The sequence below is a fragment of the Aphelocoma coerulescens genome, chromosome 5, assembly GCF_041296385.1.
Source record: "Aphelocoma coerulescens isolate FSJ_1873_10779 chromosome 5, UR_Acoe_1.0, whole genome shotgun sequence".
In the NCBI taxonomy this organism is placed as follows: Eukaryota; Metazoa; Chordata; class Aves; order Passeriformes; family Corvidae; genus Aphelocoma; species Aphelocoma coerulescens.
This window is the reverse complement of record NC_091019.1, coordinates 8581645-8603023: the sequence shown is the minus strand read 5'-3', so window position 1 is coordinate 8603023 and position 21379 is coordinate 8581645. Positions and strand designations below refer to the sequence as shown.

The window sequence follows — 21379 nt, the reverse complement described above, 5'->3', positions numbered from 1 at the left end:
TAGGAAAATAAAGGTTATAAAAACACTTCTAGCATTCCCAAGATTTTCTGAGGTTATGCCATTTGTGTTCTCTGTTTGTTAACAGTGCCTACACCACAAAACTGGACAAATAAAATAAATTAAAAGTGAATATTTGGCTTCAGGAACCTGAATACTATGGGCCACAGAGTAGTATACAATATTTTTGGGCACCATGTTACACTTCTCACACTAGCAAATTCTCTCCCAAATATCACAAACAGAAAAAAAAAAAATTGCTCACTACCCTTCAAATGTATTTACAACTTATTTTTCTAAATTATGCAGAAGATACCAAACATTAAGAGGACAGACAACACTGGTATATCTACATTGACTTCAATCAAATGGCACCATTTATATCAGCTGAAGGTCTGTTCCACAGGATGATAGTATACACACTTAGATCAGTCACATGTAAAAACCCACTAAAGGGGATTTCTTGCAGTAGTATTTCAAGTATTTGCATTTTTATTTTCTACAGAAGAACTTATGTATAGGACTAATAGAAAACCTCCACTTTAATATCCTATTTTTGGGGTCAATATCTTCAAGCCACATTCTGATGTTTAAGAATTCTAAGATTTAAGAAGATGAAGTCACTGTTTTCACTGGGACCATTCTTATTCAAAGCATAGTACATAACTAAGTGTCTCAACAAAGGTAAAAAAGAACTAACAGAAGTGAAAAAATGAATTTTTAAGCAAATTTTAACTGCAGTTAAAACTGCAGCTTCCCAAAGAACCTCAGCAAGCACCTCTCCCTACCCTTTAGCAATGATGACATGCCTGAAATGATCCTGACACACTAGGGAAGTAGCAGTATAAAACAAATGCCAGGAAATCCTAACTAATTTGTTTTAATAAACATGGCACTTTCATCTCTCCTCCTCATAAAAGCTGTATTTACACTTCTGACACTGTTTGGAAGATTATGCTTACTTCCAAATGAGTGCATGTATTAAATACTTTCTGGCATAACAGTAAATAGAAATAAAATATTAAATATAAGTAGTAATCATTGGTCATATTTCACATAACACCAGAATCATCAATTCACTGAATGTGAACCTGACAAAGAAATTGTCCTGAGTAACTGTTAAGCCAGAATGAGCACACCCAGACATTTCAGAGTTGCAGAGTAAATGAAATTTTAGTGTGTGTCACATCAGAGAATTTTCTTGCTTACATTTTCCTTCAAATTATTAAGTGCAAAAAATCACATTTTAATCATATGTTGTAATGGTTTGGCAATAACGGAAACTGCTATCAAATATAAGGCCAAAATGTACTGTACTTTGAATTTAAACTCAAGATGGTAAATACTACTTTTTCTATATTATATACCCTGAGTTAAAGCGTTGCTTTGTTTTTAATAACACATGAAGTTTCACAAAATTATACTGACAGTAATAGGTCACATGCTTTCGCACTACTTTGCAAAAGCAGTAACATTTGTAACACAAGTGTTTGTGACAAGTGCTATGTTAATTGTTACTGCAACTCAAATCTTCAGTGTGAGATCAATATAAGCTGCTTTGTACTGTTTTCACCTATATATCTGAAATCTGACTAAAGGACATGGTGCAAAGACAGCTCAAGCTATGCTGAGTTCATGCCTGGCATTTCTGTTAGACTGACAATAAAGGAACAATTTACAACACTGATAATTAACGATATCTATAAACACATTCAAAACCAAACTCTTTCAAACCATCAGATTTACTTTTATAGAGACTAACCAACTTGACATCTAACTTCAGAATAAAGATAGGTAATAGATATTGCATCTAATTTGTTCAAAGAACCCAAGTGACAGGACTGCTATAGGACTATTTAAGCCCTTCTGCTTGGCTATAACTTCATATTTCTTCCAGTTTAGCTCAAAGAGGGCACTTGGATCAAAATCTTTTTAAAAGTGTATGAAACAACAAATACAAGTTCACGTTCCCCATTTTTGTTTCTGCATGTCCGAGTACTAAGAATATAACCCAAATGTCCTGGGAGCTACTATGGAGATTCTTCAACAGAAATTCTCTGATTTTTCTCTTGGTTACCTTCTTTTCGCAATGGAATCCTGCAATGAGCTGCCAAGACTATAAACTCAGTACCCTGGGGGACCTCATTGCTGCCTTATGGCAACCACAATATTACTAAGCTTGATTCCAAACCCATGCAAGACAAAGAATATCTTCCATTTTAATGTCCATTTCAGTTAACATTGCCCATCTTATGCAACTATTTTGTGACAGGAAAGAGAAATGGGTAGAATGGAGGAACTTCTGCTTCTAAACATGGGACAGACATGCATATTTTCTTATCATCATGTCTAGTCTCTGACACCACAGTGTGTGTTCGGGGTTTTTGTCTTCCCATCTCATGTTCCTCTTTGCTGTACAATACATTTAAATCATCGAATTATTCAATCAGACCTGAAGGTTTGCTGCTTCCCTGAAACTAACTGAGCAAAGAAGAGAGACACTATGACAAGAGGCAAAAGTCAGTATGAGAGGGGGATATTTGCTCCCTTTTGGTGGTATCCTTCCTTCTTTTCCATTTCCAACTTGCCCATGGCAGCCAGAGATGAACTACAAAGAGAATCTTTCCTTTACATAGAGGGCATAGACTTATGGCCCTGTGCTGAGCTGAGATGGACTTCTGACACAAGCTAATACATATATATACACAAAACATGTAATATATATTTATATAATATTTTAATATGTATATATAAAGAGCAAACTGCTAGCAGCCCCTGAGCATGGAGCAGAGGCAGGCACTTGGACAAGTTGTAAACAAGACAAACCAGTTCTTAGATGTGATAGCATTCTGCATAACCCTCGAATAATTGCTGCACAAAACCTATGGTTGGCATGGTAAGCAACGTTTGGTTCTATGGCAACACATACTCCTGTATTTGCTTATTCTCTGCTGAAACTGTGCTGGATATCTGGAAAAAAAAGAAAACTATCGTTTCCTGCCTGCAGCCGCTAGAGGGAGGCTGACGGCAACTTCCTGCACCTGGGAGGTGAAGGCATATCACTGAGCAAAGCATCCTTCTGCAAAACTGATTTGATCATTTGCTAAGTTCAGATTTTGTAGTACACAAGACATAAAAAAATAGAGCTTTTTGACAGAACTTATCATACTTAAATCAATACTTCCTAACATCCACAGATTCCTCATAACAAGTGTAATAAAGCCGTTTCACGTGAAACATGTTCACCTAATAATATTGACTCTGGGGCAACATGCCAGTTCTGACATTGCCATAATGCCCTAATGCTATGTTTAAATTTCTGATTTCCACTGGTTTTCCTGTGTCTAGGTTTTTTTAAAGTAACATATCCAATTCTGTTTCTTCCAGATTGCTGCTGAACACTGCATTTGTGTATGGTGGTAGCTGCAGTGCTTAAAATCAAATTAAAGATTTTAAAACTCTTACAGATGCTTATATAGAATTTTCTTTAAACAAATGCAGAAACACTAGATAAATAATCTCTCAGTCCCAGACTACAGCAAGAATAAGAGCAGGTGTGCAGTCCATCTACCTGCTAATGGATAACTCCTGCCTGCTCTAGGAACAAAGTTTCTGTCTAATCCTTACCAACACCTTCCAGGCTAAGTAAGAAAATATGGCAAGGAGTAGCATCTGTTATCAGTGGCCTTTGGAATTGCCTAAGTACACATACATATCTACATACATTTTATCAGGCCAGGCATAATCAGCTTGAGTTACACATTACACAGCTGTTCTTACTAACACGGTCATGGCAATGCACTGACATGACAGTATTGTGTCATGACTAACCAGAAGGACTGCACAGATTCACACAATCAAAGGCAGGTAGCACCTTCTCCACAGAATTAACACATCCAGATTACACATGTGGGACTGCCACAGAGCACATAGTTAAGACTTCTGCAATAACCCACCCTCTGACAGTATTTTGAAATGAACACTGGCTAATGATAGCTATAATAAATATAGGAATATTCACCTTCCCTTGTAGGCACATAGGGCTTATATGGTGGCTTACCTAACTTTCAGTCTCTTGCTTCTGGAATAGAGCCCAGAGACCTGGGGCACACTGGCACTCGGTGAAGCACAGCATGACACTGAGTTACCTCAGGATGAGACCCAATACAACCAGCCCCCACAGGGACAAATTCAAATGTGTTTTGTCTTTGTTTTGTCTGCAGCTACTAAGCAGCAGCCAAGGGAAAAAACAGAGGACAGAAACCCTCAAAAGCTAGGCTACTACTGTGCTCAAGTGATTCATAATACCCTGCAACCTTCAGCAAGGAAGATAACTGCATTTTTCTGTTAAACAGGAGTTGCATCTGCAAGTCGTATCTTCCTGGGAGAAGCATATGACACATAGGTGGTGACTGTCCTGCTCTATTCTGTGCTGGTGCAGCCTCACCTCAGATACGGTGTGCAGTTTTGGGATCCACAAGATAAGAAATATGTTGATTTGGCACGGCCTGTGTTTTTGGTAGCAGGGGAAGGCAACAGCAGTGACTTCTCTGAGAAGCTGCTAGAAGCTTCCACCATGTCCAACAGAGCCAATCTCTGATGGCTCTGAACATGGACTGGCTGCTGGCCCAATTAGAGAAGTTGGTAACGCCTCTGTGATGACATAGTTAAGAAGAAAATCAAAACAGTGCCGTTTTTTCCAAGGGTGGTGAGGGGCTGCTGCGGTGCAGCCTGCGGCGAGCCTTGCCTGCCTGGCCACCCATAGCTAGCCACACTGCAGGCAGAAGGGCAGGGGCAGCAGCGGTGGCTTCTCCTTCCCAGCACCCCCTATGAAGAGAGGCATTAAATAGCACCAGTGCCGCGGTGGCTGCCGCTGCCCGCACAGTGGCGGCGGGGCCTCCTGACTGGCGGCAAAAACATGGCGAGTGACTCCTTGATGCAGAACCTAGAGGAGATAACTTCTTGGTGCTGCGGGATCTTGCAAGAATCTTTGAACTTGTGGAACTTGTTGGCAGTGGTATCTACGAGCAGCAGTTTTTCTTCTAGACAGAGAAGAGGAGGAAGTGAGGACATGTGAGGGAGAACAACATGGCGGCACCAAGGTCAGTGGAAAAAAAGAGGAGGAGAAGGTGCTCCAAGCGCTGGAGCCAAGATTCCTCTGTAGGCCATGGTGAGGACCATGGTAAAGTAGGCTGTCCCCCTGTAGCCCACGAAGTGCACAGGGCATGCAGAGATCCACCTGCAGCCCCTGAGAAGTGCTCACGCCAGAGTGGCTGGATGCCAGAGAAAGCTGTGATCCAGTGGGAGACCTGAATGTAGAGAGAGGGCTCCTACTTCCAGAGATAGAGAAAGAGGGCACTTCCCTCAAAACTAGAGCAGCCTATTCTTAAAGGACTGCACCCCCTGGATGAGTGACCCATGCTGCAGCAGTTCTGGGAAGACTGTTTGCCTGTGGGAGGGACTCAAGTTGCAGCAGTTTTGGCAGGACTGCTGCTCCTGAGATTAGAGCCAATCTGGAGAAATTCACAGAGAACTGTCTCCCATGTGAGTGACCCCACACCACAGCAGAGGGAAGACTCCTCCCCCTGAGTAAACAGAAGAAGATCTCAAGTGATGAACTGACCAAAACCCTCACACCCTGTCTCCCTGTGCTGTTGGTAGGAAGGAGGGAGAGGCTGGGGGGGGAAGAAAAAGGTGGTTTTGAAAGCTTATTTTAATTCTCATTATCCTCCTCTGACTGTTAATAATAAATTTCTTTATACCTTTAAATTTGAACTTGTTTTGCCCTTAGAGTGTTTGCTCCCAGTCCTCATCTCAACTCATGAACTCTTTGTTAACTTTTTTCCCCTCTCCTCTGCCCAGCTGAGAACAAGAGAAAGTAAGCGAATGGCTCTCATGGGTGCCTGGCATTTGGCCAGTGTCAAACCATGACAGAAAGATACAAAGCTCTTTGTGTCCAAAAGAGGGCTACGAAGATGGTGAAGGGCCTAGAGTTGAAGCCATATGAGGAGCAGTTTAAATCACTTGGCTTGTTCAGCCCAGAGAATAGGAGACTGAGGGGAGATCTCATAGCAGTCTAACTTCCTCTTTCTGGTGACCAGTGATAGGACCAGAGAGAATACATGAAGCTGTGTCAGAGGAGGTGTAGGTTAGATGTTAGAAAAAGGTTTCTCCATCACAGGGCAGCTGGGAACTGGAACAGATTCCCCAGGGAAGTGATCACAGTACCAAGCCTGACAGTTCAAAACGGATTTGGACAATGCTCTCAGGCACATGGTGGGATTCTCGGGGCTGTCCTATGCAGGCCCCGGAGTTGAACTTCAATGATCCTTGTGAATCCCTTCCAACCCAGGATATTCTATGATACAAAAGCACATAATAGCTTACAGATTGAAAGAATGAAATTATTAGAAATTTTGTTCTTTCTCTCGGGGAGTTGACAGTGATGCACCTTTCTCTTACAAATGGAAGAAATACTAAGCTATACCTTGATAATAGTAGATTATGGCCCCTTATTCCCCCTTTGTTGAAACTGTGCCATTGTACATGTGACAAATACAAGATTGACAGTTCAACAGCTGTAGTCCCTGTGCTCAAAGAACAGGCTGATCCTCTTAGATCCATTGCATTTTGAAGACATGGTGAAAAACAGTCCTACTACAGAGAACAGTATCTTAAAGATAGCATCATTTCCTGGCTGATAAGTTTATTGCATTCAACTGTATTTAATGTGGTTTGAATTTGTACAGTTTCTCAGGAGTTTGCTATACAAAGCAAGCTTTAAAAAAGTGTTCATTACAGCACTGTAGAATATAATAATTCACTGTGAAATAGAAGTTAAGCAAAATCCCTACATAAAATTTGAATATAGTCTTGCTCAAAGCTAGAGAAACAACATTTTCTATGAAGTCCAACTCCAAGTATACATACAGCTGAAGCCCCCAAACTGCTTGGAGCACGAGCTGCAGTTTTAAGAGCATTGATACTGTCTGGTAACATCTAATGGAAAACTTTGCAATAAGAATGGATCCTCAGAGAGTTCCTAAAAGTACAGTCATCACTCGAGCACCCTCATCACAACATCTAAACTGACATAAACCCTTCTCAGAGCAGAATCACAACAGTGGGAAACTCGAAGACTTGGTTCATTTCACATGGCTGTAATCTCCCTGAAGCTGAGTCTCCTGGATGCAAGTTACATTGACACAGGTAAGATTTGTTAGACTCCAAATTTGCCATTATTAATGAAGAAGAAAAAAAAGACACAGGCAAAAGTTGAAGTAACTGTACTACACTGTAGAAGTTATAGCAAGATGGAGGTAATGATGGATAATGTCTGTTTTTTCACCTGTTAGCCTTAATTAGATCAGCAACTATTGCAGTATCTGCAACATGAGAAATGGTCCTTAAGATTGGTCTGTTTTTCCTTAATGGGAATCACTGCAGATGCAGTGATAAAAATGGCTGCTGCCAGTGGTACACATCTGACTAGATGCAAAACAGATATACAAAGTGTATGTAGTTGACTCAAATACCCAATATCCTATATGGTTATTTTTACATTATTACCATATCTGCAAAACATTTAAAAGTATAGCTATGTAAGTTGTGCCAGACTGTTCTTAATTTTTAACAGGCTATTACATATTTCTAAATAGAATTTTACCTTACTTGGCTGGAATCCATTGTAAATAACCCATAGAGGAAAACAAAGAGCCCAACCAGTGCAGCAGGAATAAGCATTCCAGTATACCATCCCAGCCAGGCAAAATACAGTCCAATTTTTTCACCGAAGTATCGCCTACATGAAAAGGAAACACATACATTGCTTAAAACTAAAATTCATGGTGACCTCTATCTATCTCTACTTAAACACAGTACTAGAATAATTCTAACAAGGAACTACCATCACAAGTTTATGGCAAAATTGTCAGTTTACCAAACAGGTTTTTTTCAGGCTAGCATAACATTTTAGTGACACTAATTGCAGACTTAGGAGAACATACAAGGATATAACTGTAGTGCCTCTGTAATTTTCATGTCCTTGCAGTGACTAAGTAGATGGGCTAGTGTCAACATTATTAAAGGCAGGACAGTCTGATAGATAGATAAATAGATGTACACAGACACAAAAAATCTATAAAGGGATAAAGTTAGTATGACCTAAGTATTCCATTTAAAAAAACATTTATGATAGATAATCATACATAGATAATATGACAGATTTCAAACTATTATTAGTGAAAACAATGCTCTGAAAACACAAACTGAAGACTGAACTTTAATTCTTCAAAACTTGGGTATCAATTGCTAGAACAGATGAAATAGCAGTGATCAGAAAGTCAATCAAGGATGATACAGTATAAAATTGTCCCATGGCACATGCTTAGCTCCACCAATAATTGGTTGTGACTCAGATCAGGAATAAAAACTTACAGTAAGGAAAATGAATTATTGGTATTCAGTGTCAGAGGAGGAAACTATGAACCCCAAATATCACCATTATTTAACTTAAATTACATATATTTCTCTACATTTGGTAACCTATGACACTAAGACATATAAATAAGAGCTTATTTAAACCCACATGGAAAGGTTAAAATTGGGTTGCATTTTAAGTCCTCTGCATCTGGTAACTCTGACTGTCCATGTGGATAACAGTCTGCTCTCAAAGGTGCTCTCACAAGGGGCAAGTGTCTCTGATCAGCAGACCACATTATGGGTTTGTATTTTAGGTTTCACACTGCTAATTCCTGAGTAGTTGGAACTACATGTATTTTATGCAGACTCATTTGAAATCAACAGCCCTACAAACGACCAGCCAAAAGAAGCAACTTAGAGAATTCCAGCCTTATCTGATAATAGGGAATATCTAAATATTAGAGGAAAGCACAAGGAATTTATGAATATAGTTAGCACACTGTTGTCAGGCTTTTTGTGTAACAGAAAATCTTCAAAGTACTAATACCTGATTAAATCAAGAGGTTGGTATTTGTACCACATTCCCCACTGTGCCCAGCGCTCATATAAGAGGTGTCTGTGATTCTGTGCTCCATGTGTTTTGATGGGATGTCTGCTTTTGTGGCTTCCCTGAAAAAAACACAAAGAAACTTAAGTACATTACCAGGCACTATGGAAAATGTATAAGTTTCTTTGATATTTTTGATTAAAATCTTAATAGAAATGTTCTTTAATAAATAGGTCTCTTATTCTGAGCACATCTGGAACGTGTCATGAGGAGCTAATGTAAGCCTGACATAAGAGACAGGGCTACATACACTTCTGAAATGGCCACTTTCTCTAATAATTAATGACTGAAACATATTAATACAAGACTTTAAGAAAGTACTCTACTCTTTATATGACCTCAATATTGTTTCTATTTCACTAATAGATGCCTACTTGTGTGCTTTTGCCTATTTAAATTTTTCAAGAAATGCTTGTGGTATCTTTTTATTTCATCTATAAAATCTTAGAAATTTCTGGTATTTCTCCTAGACATTTTTCTACAGCTTTCTTTCACTACTGTTGACAGTATAGAAAAATTCCTGTGGTACATATTTTCTAAGATGAAGGAAACAGAACTGGTATTATTTTGAAGCTACATAAGACTCTTGAGGCATTAAAAGCAAAACAGTCCAATCCAAAATGAGTCCTTCCAGTCCATATCTGACATTTACAGACCACCTAAGAGAATAGCCTCATGCTTGGCAGTCAAGAGGAAACACACAGATTTGCTAGAACAATCTTGAGCAGAATCTCTTGCATTTGTAATTTTGCTCCAATTCTGAAGTAGGACATATCCCTTAGCTGAACTTTGCCCCCAAAAAACTCCCACTACTCAGCTATGGTAAAGAAAATATTTCAAGAATTGACTGCGAGTCAAGTCATTTCTTGTGAGGAGAGTAGAGTTCTTCAGCGCCTTACTTCAGTTAGTGATCAGACAGATTCTTGGCCCTGGTAGATCTAGGTAATTAAACCATTTAAATTTTTATCATGTATTTGAAATCTTGAACATTCCCTGCAATTCAAAGAACACATTTACTTGTTGCAATCTGATCTTCAGCAAGAGGATCTGCTGATGCTCTGACTTAAGAATGAATTAAAACCAAGGCTAAACATAGCAAACAGTCCAGGTTCTACTCCTTTCTCCTTACAGTCAGCAAAGCAGCATGCCAAAGATGTCAACACTGAGTGTGACCTTTGCAGCATCTAGGAACACCTAGGAAGAGAACATCAACTTATTCTCACAGTAGGCTGGATAAATGACCGCAAAGCATTACCCAGCATTACATGTTTTAATTTTTTTTTCCTGCTTCTTTCTTCACTGTTACCCATAAAAGAGTTCAAGTCTCAGCATTCCCACTGGGATTGAATTTTCAGTCTTATTTGTTCATGTGGCAAAGAAAAAAAATTGAAAAAAATAAATTGAGTGTTCTACCACTAGTTCTTAGCATCAGTCAAGCAGTAATCAAGGTAAGAGGGCCTTAAAAGTATGATTTCACTAATTTTAACTGAAATGTGCAAACAGTAGCTTATGCCATAACAAAGGAACATATAAAATGGATATGACAGCATGCCTTTGATGCCAGAGAAAGCTTCACAGGCTTTTCTGGTAGTACAGCCAGCTTTTCCTTGAAGTTAGTAATGCACAGCTGAAGCATTACCAATGATGTTAAATTATTTATCTAAAATACTCCTTCTCTGTATTCCTAGTATTTAATTATTAATACCACATTAAAAAAAATTACTCTCAGCCATTTGTAAAGCCCAGTCCTTTGCAACACAAAACCAAGTCACAATATTCAGCCAAAACACCCAGAGCTCAGAGCTGCAATTACAATTCTCCTGACAGCATTTCAAAGGACTGAAGATGTGTGGCTTGCTTCTTCTTTTCAACATCAAAAGATTTTCTGAAAACCCTCTGAAGTTTTACACAGGTTTTTAATTTATTTTGTGGGTTTACAGTCTTTAGTGGACTTTAAACTACTGGAAAAAGTAGTGGAAATTATCCAGAACTATTCTGAAAATACTAAATGGGAAATAATTCAGTAGTCTCCCGAACTGTGATCAAGTGGCTAAGCTATTAGAAAAAAAAAACCTGTTGTAGGGGGCAAGCAAAAATACTTAATACAACTAACTGGAACAATTTGAAACAACTGATACTCTCATTAAGAACTCCATGGGCAATGTCCAGTTCATAAAAATCAGAGAAGAATTATAATACCCTAGTTCAACCAGAAAATGTTCCAGGATGTTGTTATAATATCCAAATATAGAAAATTTTAAAAGCCAATATTAAAGTAAAAGCTATAAATAAAAGAAGCATCACCAAATTACAATATTAAATTAAAAGTTGCAGGACAGAATTAAAGTAAGATCCAAAACTACTAGTGCAAGCTTTAATCTAAATATGAAACAAAAAATCAAATTACCAGGTTACCTCATGTGGTGGAAATGCTGCTTCATATGTTCCATTATTTAGTAACCTATTAATACCTAAAAAAACCAAAAAAGCATTAGTTCTGATATCAATTTTTTATACACATTTTTCAAGTAATGTGAATTTTCAAGTTACATTTGGAGAATGTAACGTAGTGTTAGATGATAAGAATACTGCTAAAGATACCAATTAATCAATAATCCCACCAACTACTTTAGCAGGTCTTGCTGATCCTTCAAGATTTCTGGTTCTGTCAAACTAGACAGCAACTTGCCAAAGGGCCAAAGTCTGCAACTTTTCCCTCAGGGTTGGGTGCTTGTACAAGATTGAGTGTGAGAAGATAGTTACACTCACATTGTATTCCTCAGAGCACATGATACAGATTCATGGGTGACCAGATGATATGACATACACAGAGAGTGGTATGGATAGTCAATCCTTGAGGCAGTGAAACCCCTGCAGGGTTAAAAGCTAACCTGGTATTTTTAAATAAAAGCCAGCTGGGAACTTCATATCAGAGCAGTGCTCTGTGCCAGACTGACTACTGAATTTTGGATCAGTTCCTAGAGTCTTCCTAAAACCAGATTTGTTTTACTAGCACAGCACATTATAAAAAATGAAAAAAAAGAAAACAAAACATTGATAGGTACAATAAAAAAGATTCAATAGCCTTTAAGAGCAGATCCATAGCCAAGAGTTTCCCCAAGAAACAGGTACATATGGTGGAATTCAAATTTGTCTGTTCAAATATAGAAATTATACTAATCTCATAACGAAATTTGCCATCATCAGCTGCAAAGGTGTTAGATATGAACACTTACTCTCCCTGTTTTTCTTACTACTGCTTTTGTTCAGAAACTCAAGCAACAACTTTCTGTAATTGGTATCATCTTCACAAGCCGCTTCATATTTAATACTTAATTTAATTCCTGCATTAAAAATAGAAAATCATGCATACATCCCCTGGTCATTGAAAATGAAAATGGATAGTGAGACCTTCTAAAAACCAACATCATATTATGAGTATCGATATAAAACGAATTTAGTCTTCCGATCAAATAAATCAAATGTAGTACACATTGATTCTGCTGGACTGAAACTGATGGATAGTAGGTGAAATACTAGGATCAGTCCTTGAAAACATTGTCAGTTTTCTGAGGTATATGTTATCCTTATTGTGGCTCTCAATAATGTAAAGTTATGATAATCTATTTTGTTTTAATGAATGAGTAATTAAGTGAAAAATACTACAAATTTTCACTGAAATATTTGGGTAGAAAATGATGGGACATTGTTTCAACTCTGTTACTGTGTGAATGAAAAGATTTCAAGGAAAGGAAAAAATTAATTGAGTTTTCTCAAATGATGTTTTTTCAGGCAAGTAAAGATGTAAAGTTTTATAGCTTTGGGTTAGGTAAAAAATACAGCGTTCTCACCCATTTTGGATTTTCCATCTTCGTACTTAGTTCTCTGTAGCACATGATGCACAATTCTACTTCTTGTGGAATTGCTGAAGAAGCTGTCTTTGTTGTTTATTGTAAAACTATTAAAATAATGAATGTCTTAGTATTCAAAACAATGCACAATCATTGCAACATAGCTGTTCAACAAAGCTGAAGTGTTTTCTTTTTACAATGATTTATCGGATGTTTAGGTTCCTTAGACATACGATTTTACACCCTTAGAGTAGGTCCAATGAAGTTATCTTTATCACAGATTATTTTTGGGAATACAAGACTAAAACTGAAATCAAAAACATCCTACTATCTAGTTAATTTCTGTTCTGGATATAATGAATTAAAGATCTTCAGTAACAGTGGTGGCTTTAAATTAAAATTACTTATGAGTTGACAGTTGTCGGTGTAGTGGAACCACCAGAACTACTAATTGAAAAAAAAAAAAAAAACAAACCATGCACTGGAGACTTGGGTAGCAGCTCCACAACCATTTTCCCTTAGAGGATCCTAGGATGTAGCTAAGTAAAGCATCCTTGGCCAGATGGCTCCATTCTGAACACCAGAAATCTGATGTGCAGGAGCTTTTTCCTGCTCAGCTGTGCCAAAAGTGATACTATTACAATTAATTACGTCAACTGAGCTGATAAGAAGAAAACACCAAAGCCAGGGGATTGATCTGGTGCAGTATGGTAAGTTACTGGGAAAAAAAAAGAAATTGAGACTATAATGCAATTACTGTTTTTCTGGGATAAAGTCAGTTCACTTGGATATAGCTTCTTTACTTAGCTGAAAAATCCTGTTTATCCTAATTCATATTTCTACTTTAAATTAACTTTCTCTCCTAAAACAGTTATCACAAAACACCTTTAAAATTAAGAAACAGTCAGAATTTTAAAATCTAACTTTTTGGGTAGTGAAAAAATTTATGTCACAGTTTAACGTTGTCAACACGCTGATTAGAACCCATATAGTTTCATTGTATATATATTTGTATTTTCAGAAGCAAAAGATCTTTTTAAATGCAAATCTGATAAGAGAGAAGAGAAGAGAAGAGAAGAGAAGAGAAGAGAAGAGAAGAGAAGAGAAGAGAAGAGAAGAGAAGAGAAGAGAAGAGAAGAGAAGAGAAGAGAAGAGAAGAGAAGAGAAGAGAAGAGAAGAGAAGAGAAGAGAAGAGAAGAGAAGAGAAGAGAAATCATCACTGGTTGTAGCTTGGTTCTGGTGGTCCAAATTTCAACAGCTGCATCAGGTTTTGCTTAAGTAAAATAAGTAACTAAGCAAAGAAAACTTGAGCAAGTATTTTCATTTTGTAATGTAATAGAAAGAAAAACCAAAAAACTTCTAAACCAAAAAGGCAACATTCATTTTTCAGTCAAATTTCAGATGAAGTTACTGAGTGGGCATCAAATAGCAAGTAACACAGAGCAGATTTTTGCTTTAAGAGAAAAATATCAAATATGATAGTAGGCATTGCCAGTGACAATCTGTTAGCAGCTACCTCTACGGCACTTGCTTAGAAGTGAGAAAACAGAAAATCCTTGTGGTTTCTGGCACTGCTTTTCCAAACCCAGCACTTACTGGTGTATGCGTGCACGGCTAAAGGGTGCTGTGTAGCAATCTGTTTCTTCCAGATCAGGCAGAGCCTCCTTATCAAGTTTCATTGGATTTCTCGGCAACCAACTTTTCAGCTCTCTAATATTCCTCTGCAAACTGAGACAATAAGACATCAGATTTACACTTTCTCAACTTTCCTTGTTATTCCTATCCCCAGCATTGCATATTTAGTGACATCATACTAGAAATGAAATGAAAGCAGGAAACTTCCACATTAAGTAACTAAAAGAAAATAAGGAGTTAAAAAGTAAAATGAACAATATTTATTTGCGATCCATCTTGAATATTTTACTTGAGTAAAACTCATCCTAAAACTTGTGGGATTATGGCTCAAAATGGGACTGCAGTATTGAGTCTGGAGAAATTAATTTTCCAAGATAGTTCATCTGGCAGAATTGTGGATGCTTATGCTTTAGTCAAGAGCATATCTAATTACTTTCTCTAGCCCCACTGAAAAAAGCAAGTGAAACTCCTCCCCGCTCTCTTGGTTGGTAGCTTGGACACTAAATTAATAAAATTTTTCAGTAAATATGAGAGTGTTAAGGATCAGATTATGGTTTTCTAATTGCAACAAAGTTTTCCCATGCAAAATTTTCTTAAAAGTCCAAGAGCTGATATTGCCTTATGGAACAGTATACCTAGACATCAAATAAAGGATATGTTACACCAGAATGGTTATGCAGTATTTAGGCAAAAAAAAAACCCCTAGATATGGCTTCCTCCAGAGTCCAAAAAATTGATACTACAAAACACAAACAGAACATCAATGTTTTATCTTCAATTAGATTATTGTAGAGAAATGGCTGAGTGAACAGGGACATGTGTACGTGCACAATCCAAGCTATATTAGTGAACTGTCCTTGACTAGGGAAAAAAGAGACAAGCAATGCTGATGTGGCAAGCCGACAGGATGTTGAGGAGGGGGATGCTGACCATAGAAAGACTTATGTTAGTTAGTCGCATGCATATTAATCTGTAACCAATCGCTTGCTATTAAAGGCCACGTGAACAGTAGCTGTAACCCAATAGTATGGAGCGTGCTTATGCGTGCTTGGGGAATTAGAGTATAACTATGGGACTGACAACAGAATAAACGGAGTTCCATCATATCTCAATGCGAAGCGTGGTTCATCCCGGCAGATCTCTGGCTATTGATTATATACTGGCATCATAAATGTTTTTTTTTTCTACTGGCATCTTGCCTAACTCATGTCTCAGGACATCATTTATACAGAGGTAAATCTAGTCAAGTGCAGTTAATTTTCAAGCAAATGCTCACTTCAATTTTGCACTCCTTGTTCACCTATACTTTTTCATATTCAACTGCAATGCAACATGGTTATTTAAGGAGAAGATCTCAAATTAAACAAGTGCTATATCACGACACAATAAGCACATCAGAGATTCAGAAAAGTCTGAATTTGAGAAAAACATTCCCTAAATAGTATTTTTTTCAGTGGAATTTGGGCTCTACTCAATGAATATGTATGCATGATATATATAAAGTATATATATTTTATATCAACAAGAAGTGTAAAGCTAAGCAACAAATTTTTTTCTCTGAGGTGAATACTTCATTGCCTGTGCTAAGCAGAAGCACAGCTACACATTTCACAATGTCCATAATAAAAAGTTGTATTTCATAATGTTAATAGTATTTCATAATGAATGAACATAATTTCATAATGTTTGTAATAAAGAGTAATAGGTGAAGACACTCTCAGGCAACAAAGTGACCCTTGTGAAAATGTACTTCTTATTAACAACATCAGCAAAAACATTCTACCCCTATCTCATACAGTATCAGACAGAAATTTCACCCAAAGGAGAAGGATTTTACACATATTTAAAATTATGAAAATTTTCTTCTTACTATATATTGCAAGATATTGGTGCCCATTCTGTTGTAACTGATACTGCACTTGAGGGACACCACTTGTGTTCAACACCAACAATTATAAGCCAAAGAATATGTCCATGAAATTGAAACACAGAATACAATTCACAGGCAGGTGGATCCCTAAAGTGTCTCATTAGTAATACCTTAGTGAGTGAGTTGATTATCTTTATTAGTTCCAGTGAAAGTTCTCTTAGTACAGTTTATATAAGTGCAGTTTCCCCTTTACTCTCTTGAACTCTTTTTTCTGTTGTACACATGCTGACTTTTTAGTCAAAATCTAGAATTCTTTTTTAATGAGGAAAATATGCAGATACATCAGGAAGAAGAGAAAAACAATGCATCTAATCTCAGATTTTTTTATTATGAAAGTACTTTAAAATTGGTTACGGGAAGTCTTGATCACTTCTCCCATACAAAAGCCTAAAAAAATAGTAGATAAATATTATGTTAAAGAAATTAGCTCTTGTTTAAAATTCATGGCTGCTTCTTTTAACATGAAAAACAGCATTGGAATAACTTAATGCATGTGTCTACATTACATTTGCAGTTTCTCTTCTGAGACAAAATTTAGTGCGTTTAGTGCTAGATGGTAGAGCATATTGCAACTTAAAAATGTATAAAAATGATCCAACAAGAGAGACATTTTTCCTGACTTAACGTTATTTTACTGTTGAAGAAGAAACTGCATTTTTATGGAGCTTTCCTTTAAATACAAATTTTTGCCTAAATCATAGGACTAAGTATTAGCATTTTTACTCAGAGTGGCTTTCTAGGTCATAAGTAGCAGTTTAAACAGATTCCTCACTTAATCTATTGAATGTAGCCTATTTAGTAAGAGTAAAAGCAGAGAGAGCTGGTCTGGGGAAGTCAGTAGCTCAGGCAATGAGATCAAAAATGTCCCAGTGGAATGGTGCTGTAATGTTATGGGATACTGCTTTCAGGTATGCTTTTATTGAAACCTCTCCAGCTGGTGCTACTGGAACACTATGCACCTTGGACAAAGGGATAGTACTCTGAAATATATGTGCATTTCATTCTTAGCTATACCATTTAATATTTTATGAAGATACTTGTAATTTCAGCTTTACTCAACTTCCATTCTCAGTTCTGATTTATCTGGTTGGTTAATCTTGTTTTGCAGAACAAGTTCATCCAAAAATCCTTGCAGATTACATTAAACTCAACAGACTGCAATGCAAAGGAACACAGTATATAGATGATCTTAGCATTATTTGATCAAACTCATGGAATGAGATACCAGAATTAAGCAACTTCACCAGTCATGTTAGGTAGTTTTGACAGCAATCACCACCCAGTAGTTTGGTCGGTGTTTGTCTCTCAAGACTGGCCAGAAGTGTCAACTATATGCCACCAAGTTACTTGGGCATGGTGTGTTTCCATGTACTGTAATGGGAAACATGTTAGGGTTGACAGATTGAACACATGGACACAATCATCACTAAAAAAAGAAGAAAATTATAATACCTATATTTCATGGAATTATATCAACAATTTCACTTCAGTGTGCAGACTGAAATCCAAAACATTTTAAAAATCCTTTTGCAGAGCAAACTTACTGCAGGTCAGTTGCTAAACAAAGTCATTTTTGGCTCTCTATCCATGAAGTATTAAGTGATTTTAACATTTCAGTGGGCAGAGTGAAGCTGCATACTAAGACAACTATCTTTTAATTTTCTTTTCCTTGGTGCCATTGCATGAAATCAGCAGATACAATATGGCAATTACAAGACTGTTTTACTAGATTATTCAGTTTTCAGTCTGAGAGTTCAGAGAATTTTTGATACCTACCCTACTTATATGTATATTTCTTTCCTTTGAGAATATTCTTTGAAGGCTTTCCAAATATTGCCCATAATGAATATGATAAAATTATTTCTGTAGTGTGATTCTATGAATAGGACTCAAGCTTCATAGGATTAAATACAATGTTAAGGTGTATAAATAAATAGTGAGACACCACATAGATACCACATTAAAAAAATTAAGTATGACATTTATCTTGTCCTTTCATTCATGCACCTAATAATCTTCTGCAGACTTTTTAAAGAACATTTAAAGATATATATATCTATCTATCTATCATATAGCCATGTCAATAAAGTTAGAGAAGTGTACATGTCACGGCAGGTCTAATATACTACTGTTACTTTGTATTCTTAAATTACAGAAACTTTATAACCTTAATATTTTGATATACAAGAATTTTAATATAGTTCATTGTAGCTCTTATAAACTCTACTTAATAACTTAGAAATTTTAACAAGAGATTAAATAAATTACACAGAGGCAGTCAAGTTTGAAAAGTTGTAAGATTTAAGGTAACAATGACAGTTGGAGAAGTTAAAGTATGCATGCGAGGTGTATGTCAGCAATTTTAGAGTTAGCTTTCAATTTTAGATATTCTTTCTTTCTTTTGTTTCACACAATTCCTTTGTGCATTGAATTATATAAAGTGCCAGAAAATATATGCAGAAAAATATTCATACCCAAATTCTCACAAAGTAAATCACCTCAAATAAAGGTGATTTGCCTCAAATAAAAAATCAATCTGGCATGAAAATTACTTACTACTCAATTCACAGGTACTGTGCAACTTAAGTTGCATCTTTCAGACATCTGTCCTTCTCAATAAGGAAAACAAAATTTATGTAATATCCAGGACTCACCAGATGGATTATAGATGAAATGACACAATTTTTAAGTAAAGCTTGTTGATTTTGCCTTTTATTAAAAGCATATCACATCTTTCATAATGCATGCTAAAATGGAGCAAGCATGTCAACTGGGAAGAGGACAAAACGCAGTTGTAAATCTATGTTATAAACTGGTTTATTTCAACATATTTTATCAGCTTATGTTTTTAAAGTTTTCTCACTTTACCATTCAACAGGGCATTGGCTGTTGTTAGCTGATCATCTTGGAAACTGTTATCATGAGACTACTTAAATTGTTCCAGACAAATAGTGAGAGCTCTTTACCATCTAAAGTAACAATAAGAGAAACTAAATCAAAAGTAATCTCATCTCAAGATCCATCTCAAGAAAACCTGTGATAGGGAACTCTTTCAGGAGATTTCCCGCATGTGAAATATTTGAACGTATCTTTTCTGTTGGGGATTAGGATTTATAAGACATAATTATGTCTGACTAAAGCGATGGGGAGTAACTACAGCTCAGTGTCCCCCATTCTCACTCCCCAGCACTCCCAGGCTCATTTCACCTGCCCCTATGGCCTCTTGTAACATTCTTCTGGCTGATAAAAACACTAACAGCAGCACCAGCTACAAGTGAGTTTTGCAAGTTAGTCTCTGAGCCAGCAAATAAAAATTCAAAGCAGCCTTCAGTATGTGGCATTGATTTGTGCCTATCACGAGGACATACAGAAGAGAAAGTATGTTTGCATATCTAAGAAAGTAACTGACTGCCAGAATCTCAGACATACACTCAAAAGTATCCTTCATGCTAAAGAAGTATGCCTTGGTGTCAGCAGATATAATGGCAGGGATAGAGCTGGTATTAAGTATTTGCTGTGAGGACAAGGTCTTTTTTTTGTTGCCCTGGCATAAACATTTTTATATTTCTAGAATGAGAACTGACAAAGCTTTAAAGTACTGCACCTTGTTACAGATGAATATTTTAACACTTTGAGCTGACATATTTTGAGTTTTCAGGAAAATAATCTAATTTTCCAAGTTTCATGGATAAATTTACAACTGCGAATGGATTTTTTTTAGCAGGGTGACTATCTGACAAAATTAGAAGCTACACATCACCCACCAACCTGCCCATGGTTTTGCTCCTCCAGTCAGTGTAATAACATTTTTTCCTGAAAGAACAGCAAAAATCAGCTGAGATTAATCAAGTAGAACACAGTTGATAAGGACATCTACATTATAAAAGAATGCTGGACATTTTAAAACATGCATTTTCATAGACAAAAAGGTGAAAAACACTTTAAAAAGGCAACTGAAATAAAGTCATTAAAATAACATAGTTTCTCATTTTTCAAGTTTTACATTTGTTCTAAAATTACATTTTAGATTTGTAGCTACTGACAATAATGATAGCTAATCAATAAGTCACTTAACAGTTCTTTTCTCTCCACCCTTCACCAGTTATAGACACTTAGAGAAACAGGATCAGAAATTCCCAGTAAAGTCTTTTGAGAACAGTTATTTTGAAACCAAATGGAGACATATTTGCTGCACGGTAATATTTTCCACATCTAGTTTCAGGTTTTCAGGCTTTTTTTCTGGTTTCCTCCTATAATATCACATCACATTTCAACCACACAAAGGCCTTGATATTGCAGATTCCTCAGGCGTTAACAAGATCTGCAACTGCACACTTTGGCAGTATTTGAGGTTGATTAGAGTACATTACTTACATTGAAGAACCACTGAAATTAATACATTAAAAAGAGGATGAAAGAAACCTGGCCTGGAAAATACACGGCTATTGGAAAACTATGTATCTACCAATCTGCAGACTGCTGGCAGCCTGACACTTAGTACTGCTATGCAGAATTGTAAATGAAGCAATGAAATTATTAAAGGGTTTTCAGATATTTTTTAACAAAACCCTTCTTTAATTCCCTTTAGTTACCCTTAGCTGTTTTGCACAGATGGAGTTCACCTAAGTTACAGATACAAATAATTTATTCATTACAAACAGTAACAATTGTGTGTCATGAGATACTTGTAGACAAAAAAAAATTAAAGCTTTTTCTCAGTTCTGGAAACATATAGTATTTACATTTCTACTGACAGGCCATATACTTAATAAAAATACCTATAAAAGTTAAAAAATTTTAATTCAGTCATGATCTAACTTTGATGCTTATGCAAATCCTGTTTGAAACCATGTAGATATGCTTCCAAATAAAGCAGCATTGCAAAGTCAGCCTTATATACAAGACAATAATGATTACTACACACTGTCTATTGAAATT

General features: G+C 36.6%; 1 protein-coding gene across 5 annotated transcripts in view; it reads right to left on the bottom strand.

Moving 5' to 3' along the window:
* The window catches only part of ANO3 (anoctamin 3), a 208094-nt gene that overhangs the window by 41394 nt on the left and 145321 nt on the right, over positions 1-21379 (bottom strand). For 4 of the 5 annotated variants that reach the window (XM_069016480.1, XM_069016482.1, XM_069016483.1 and 1 more), the window contains exons 7-12: positions 20210-20254; positions 14473-14604; positions 12877-12983; positions 11441-11496; positions 8966-9087; positions 7664-7798 (exon numbers count right to left, since the gene is read on the bottom strand). In XM_069016480.1, the coding sequence (XP_068872581.1) occupies positions 7664-7798; positions 8966-9087; positions 11441-11496; positions 12877-12983; positions 14473-14604; positions 20210-20254 (597 nt within the window). The remainder of the gene's footprint in view (positions 1-7663; positions 7799-8965; positions 9088-11440; positions 11497-12876; positions 12984-14472; positions 14605-20209; positions 20255-21379) is intronic. The other variant, XM_069016481.1, reaches the window with a different exon arrangement.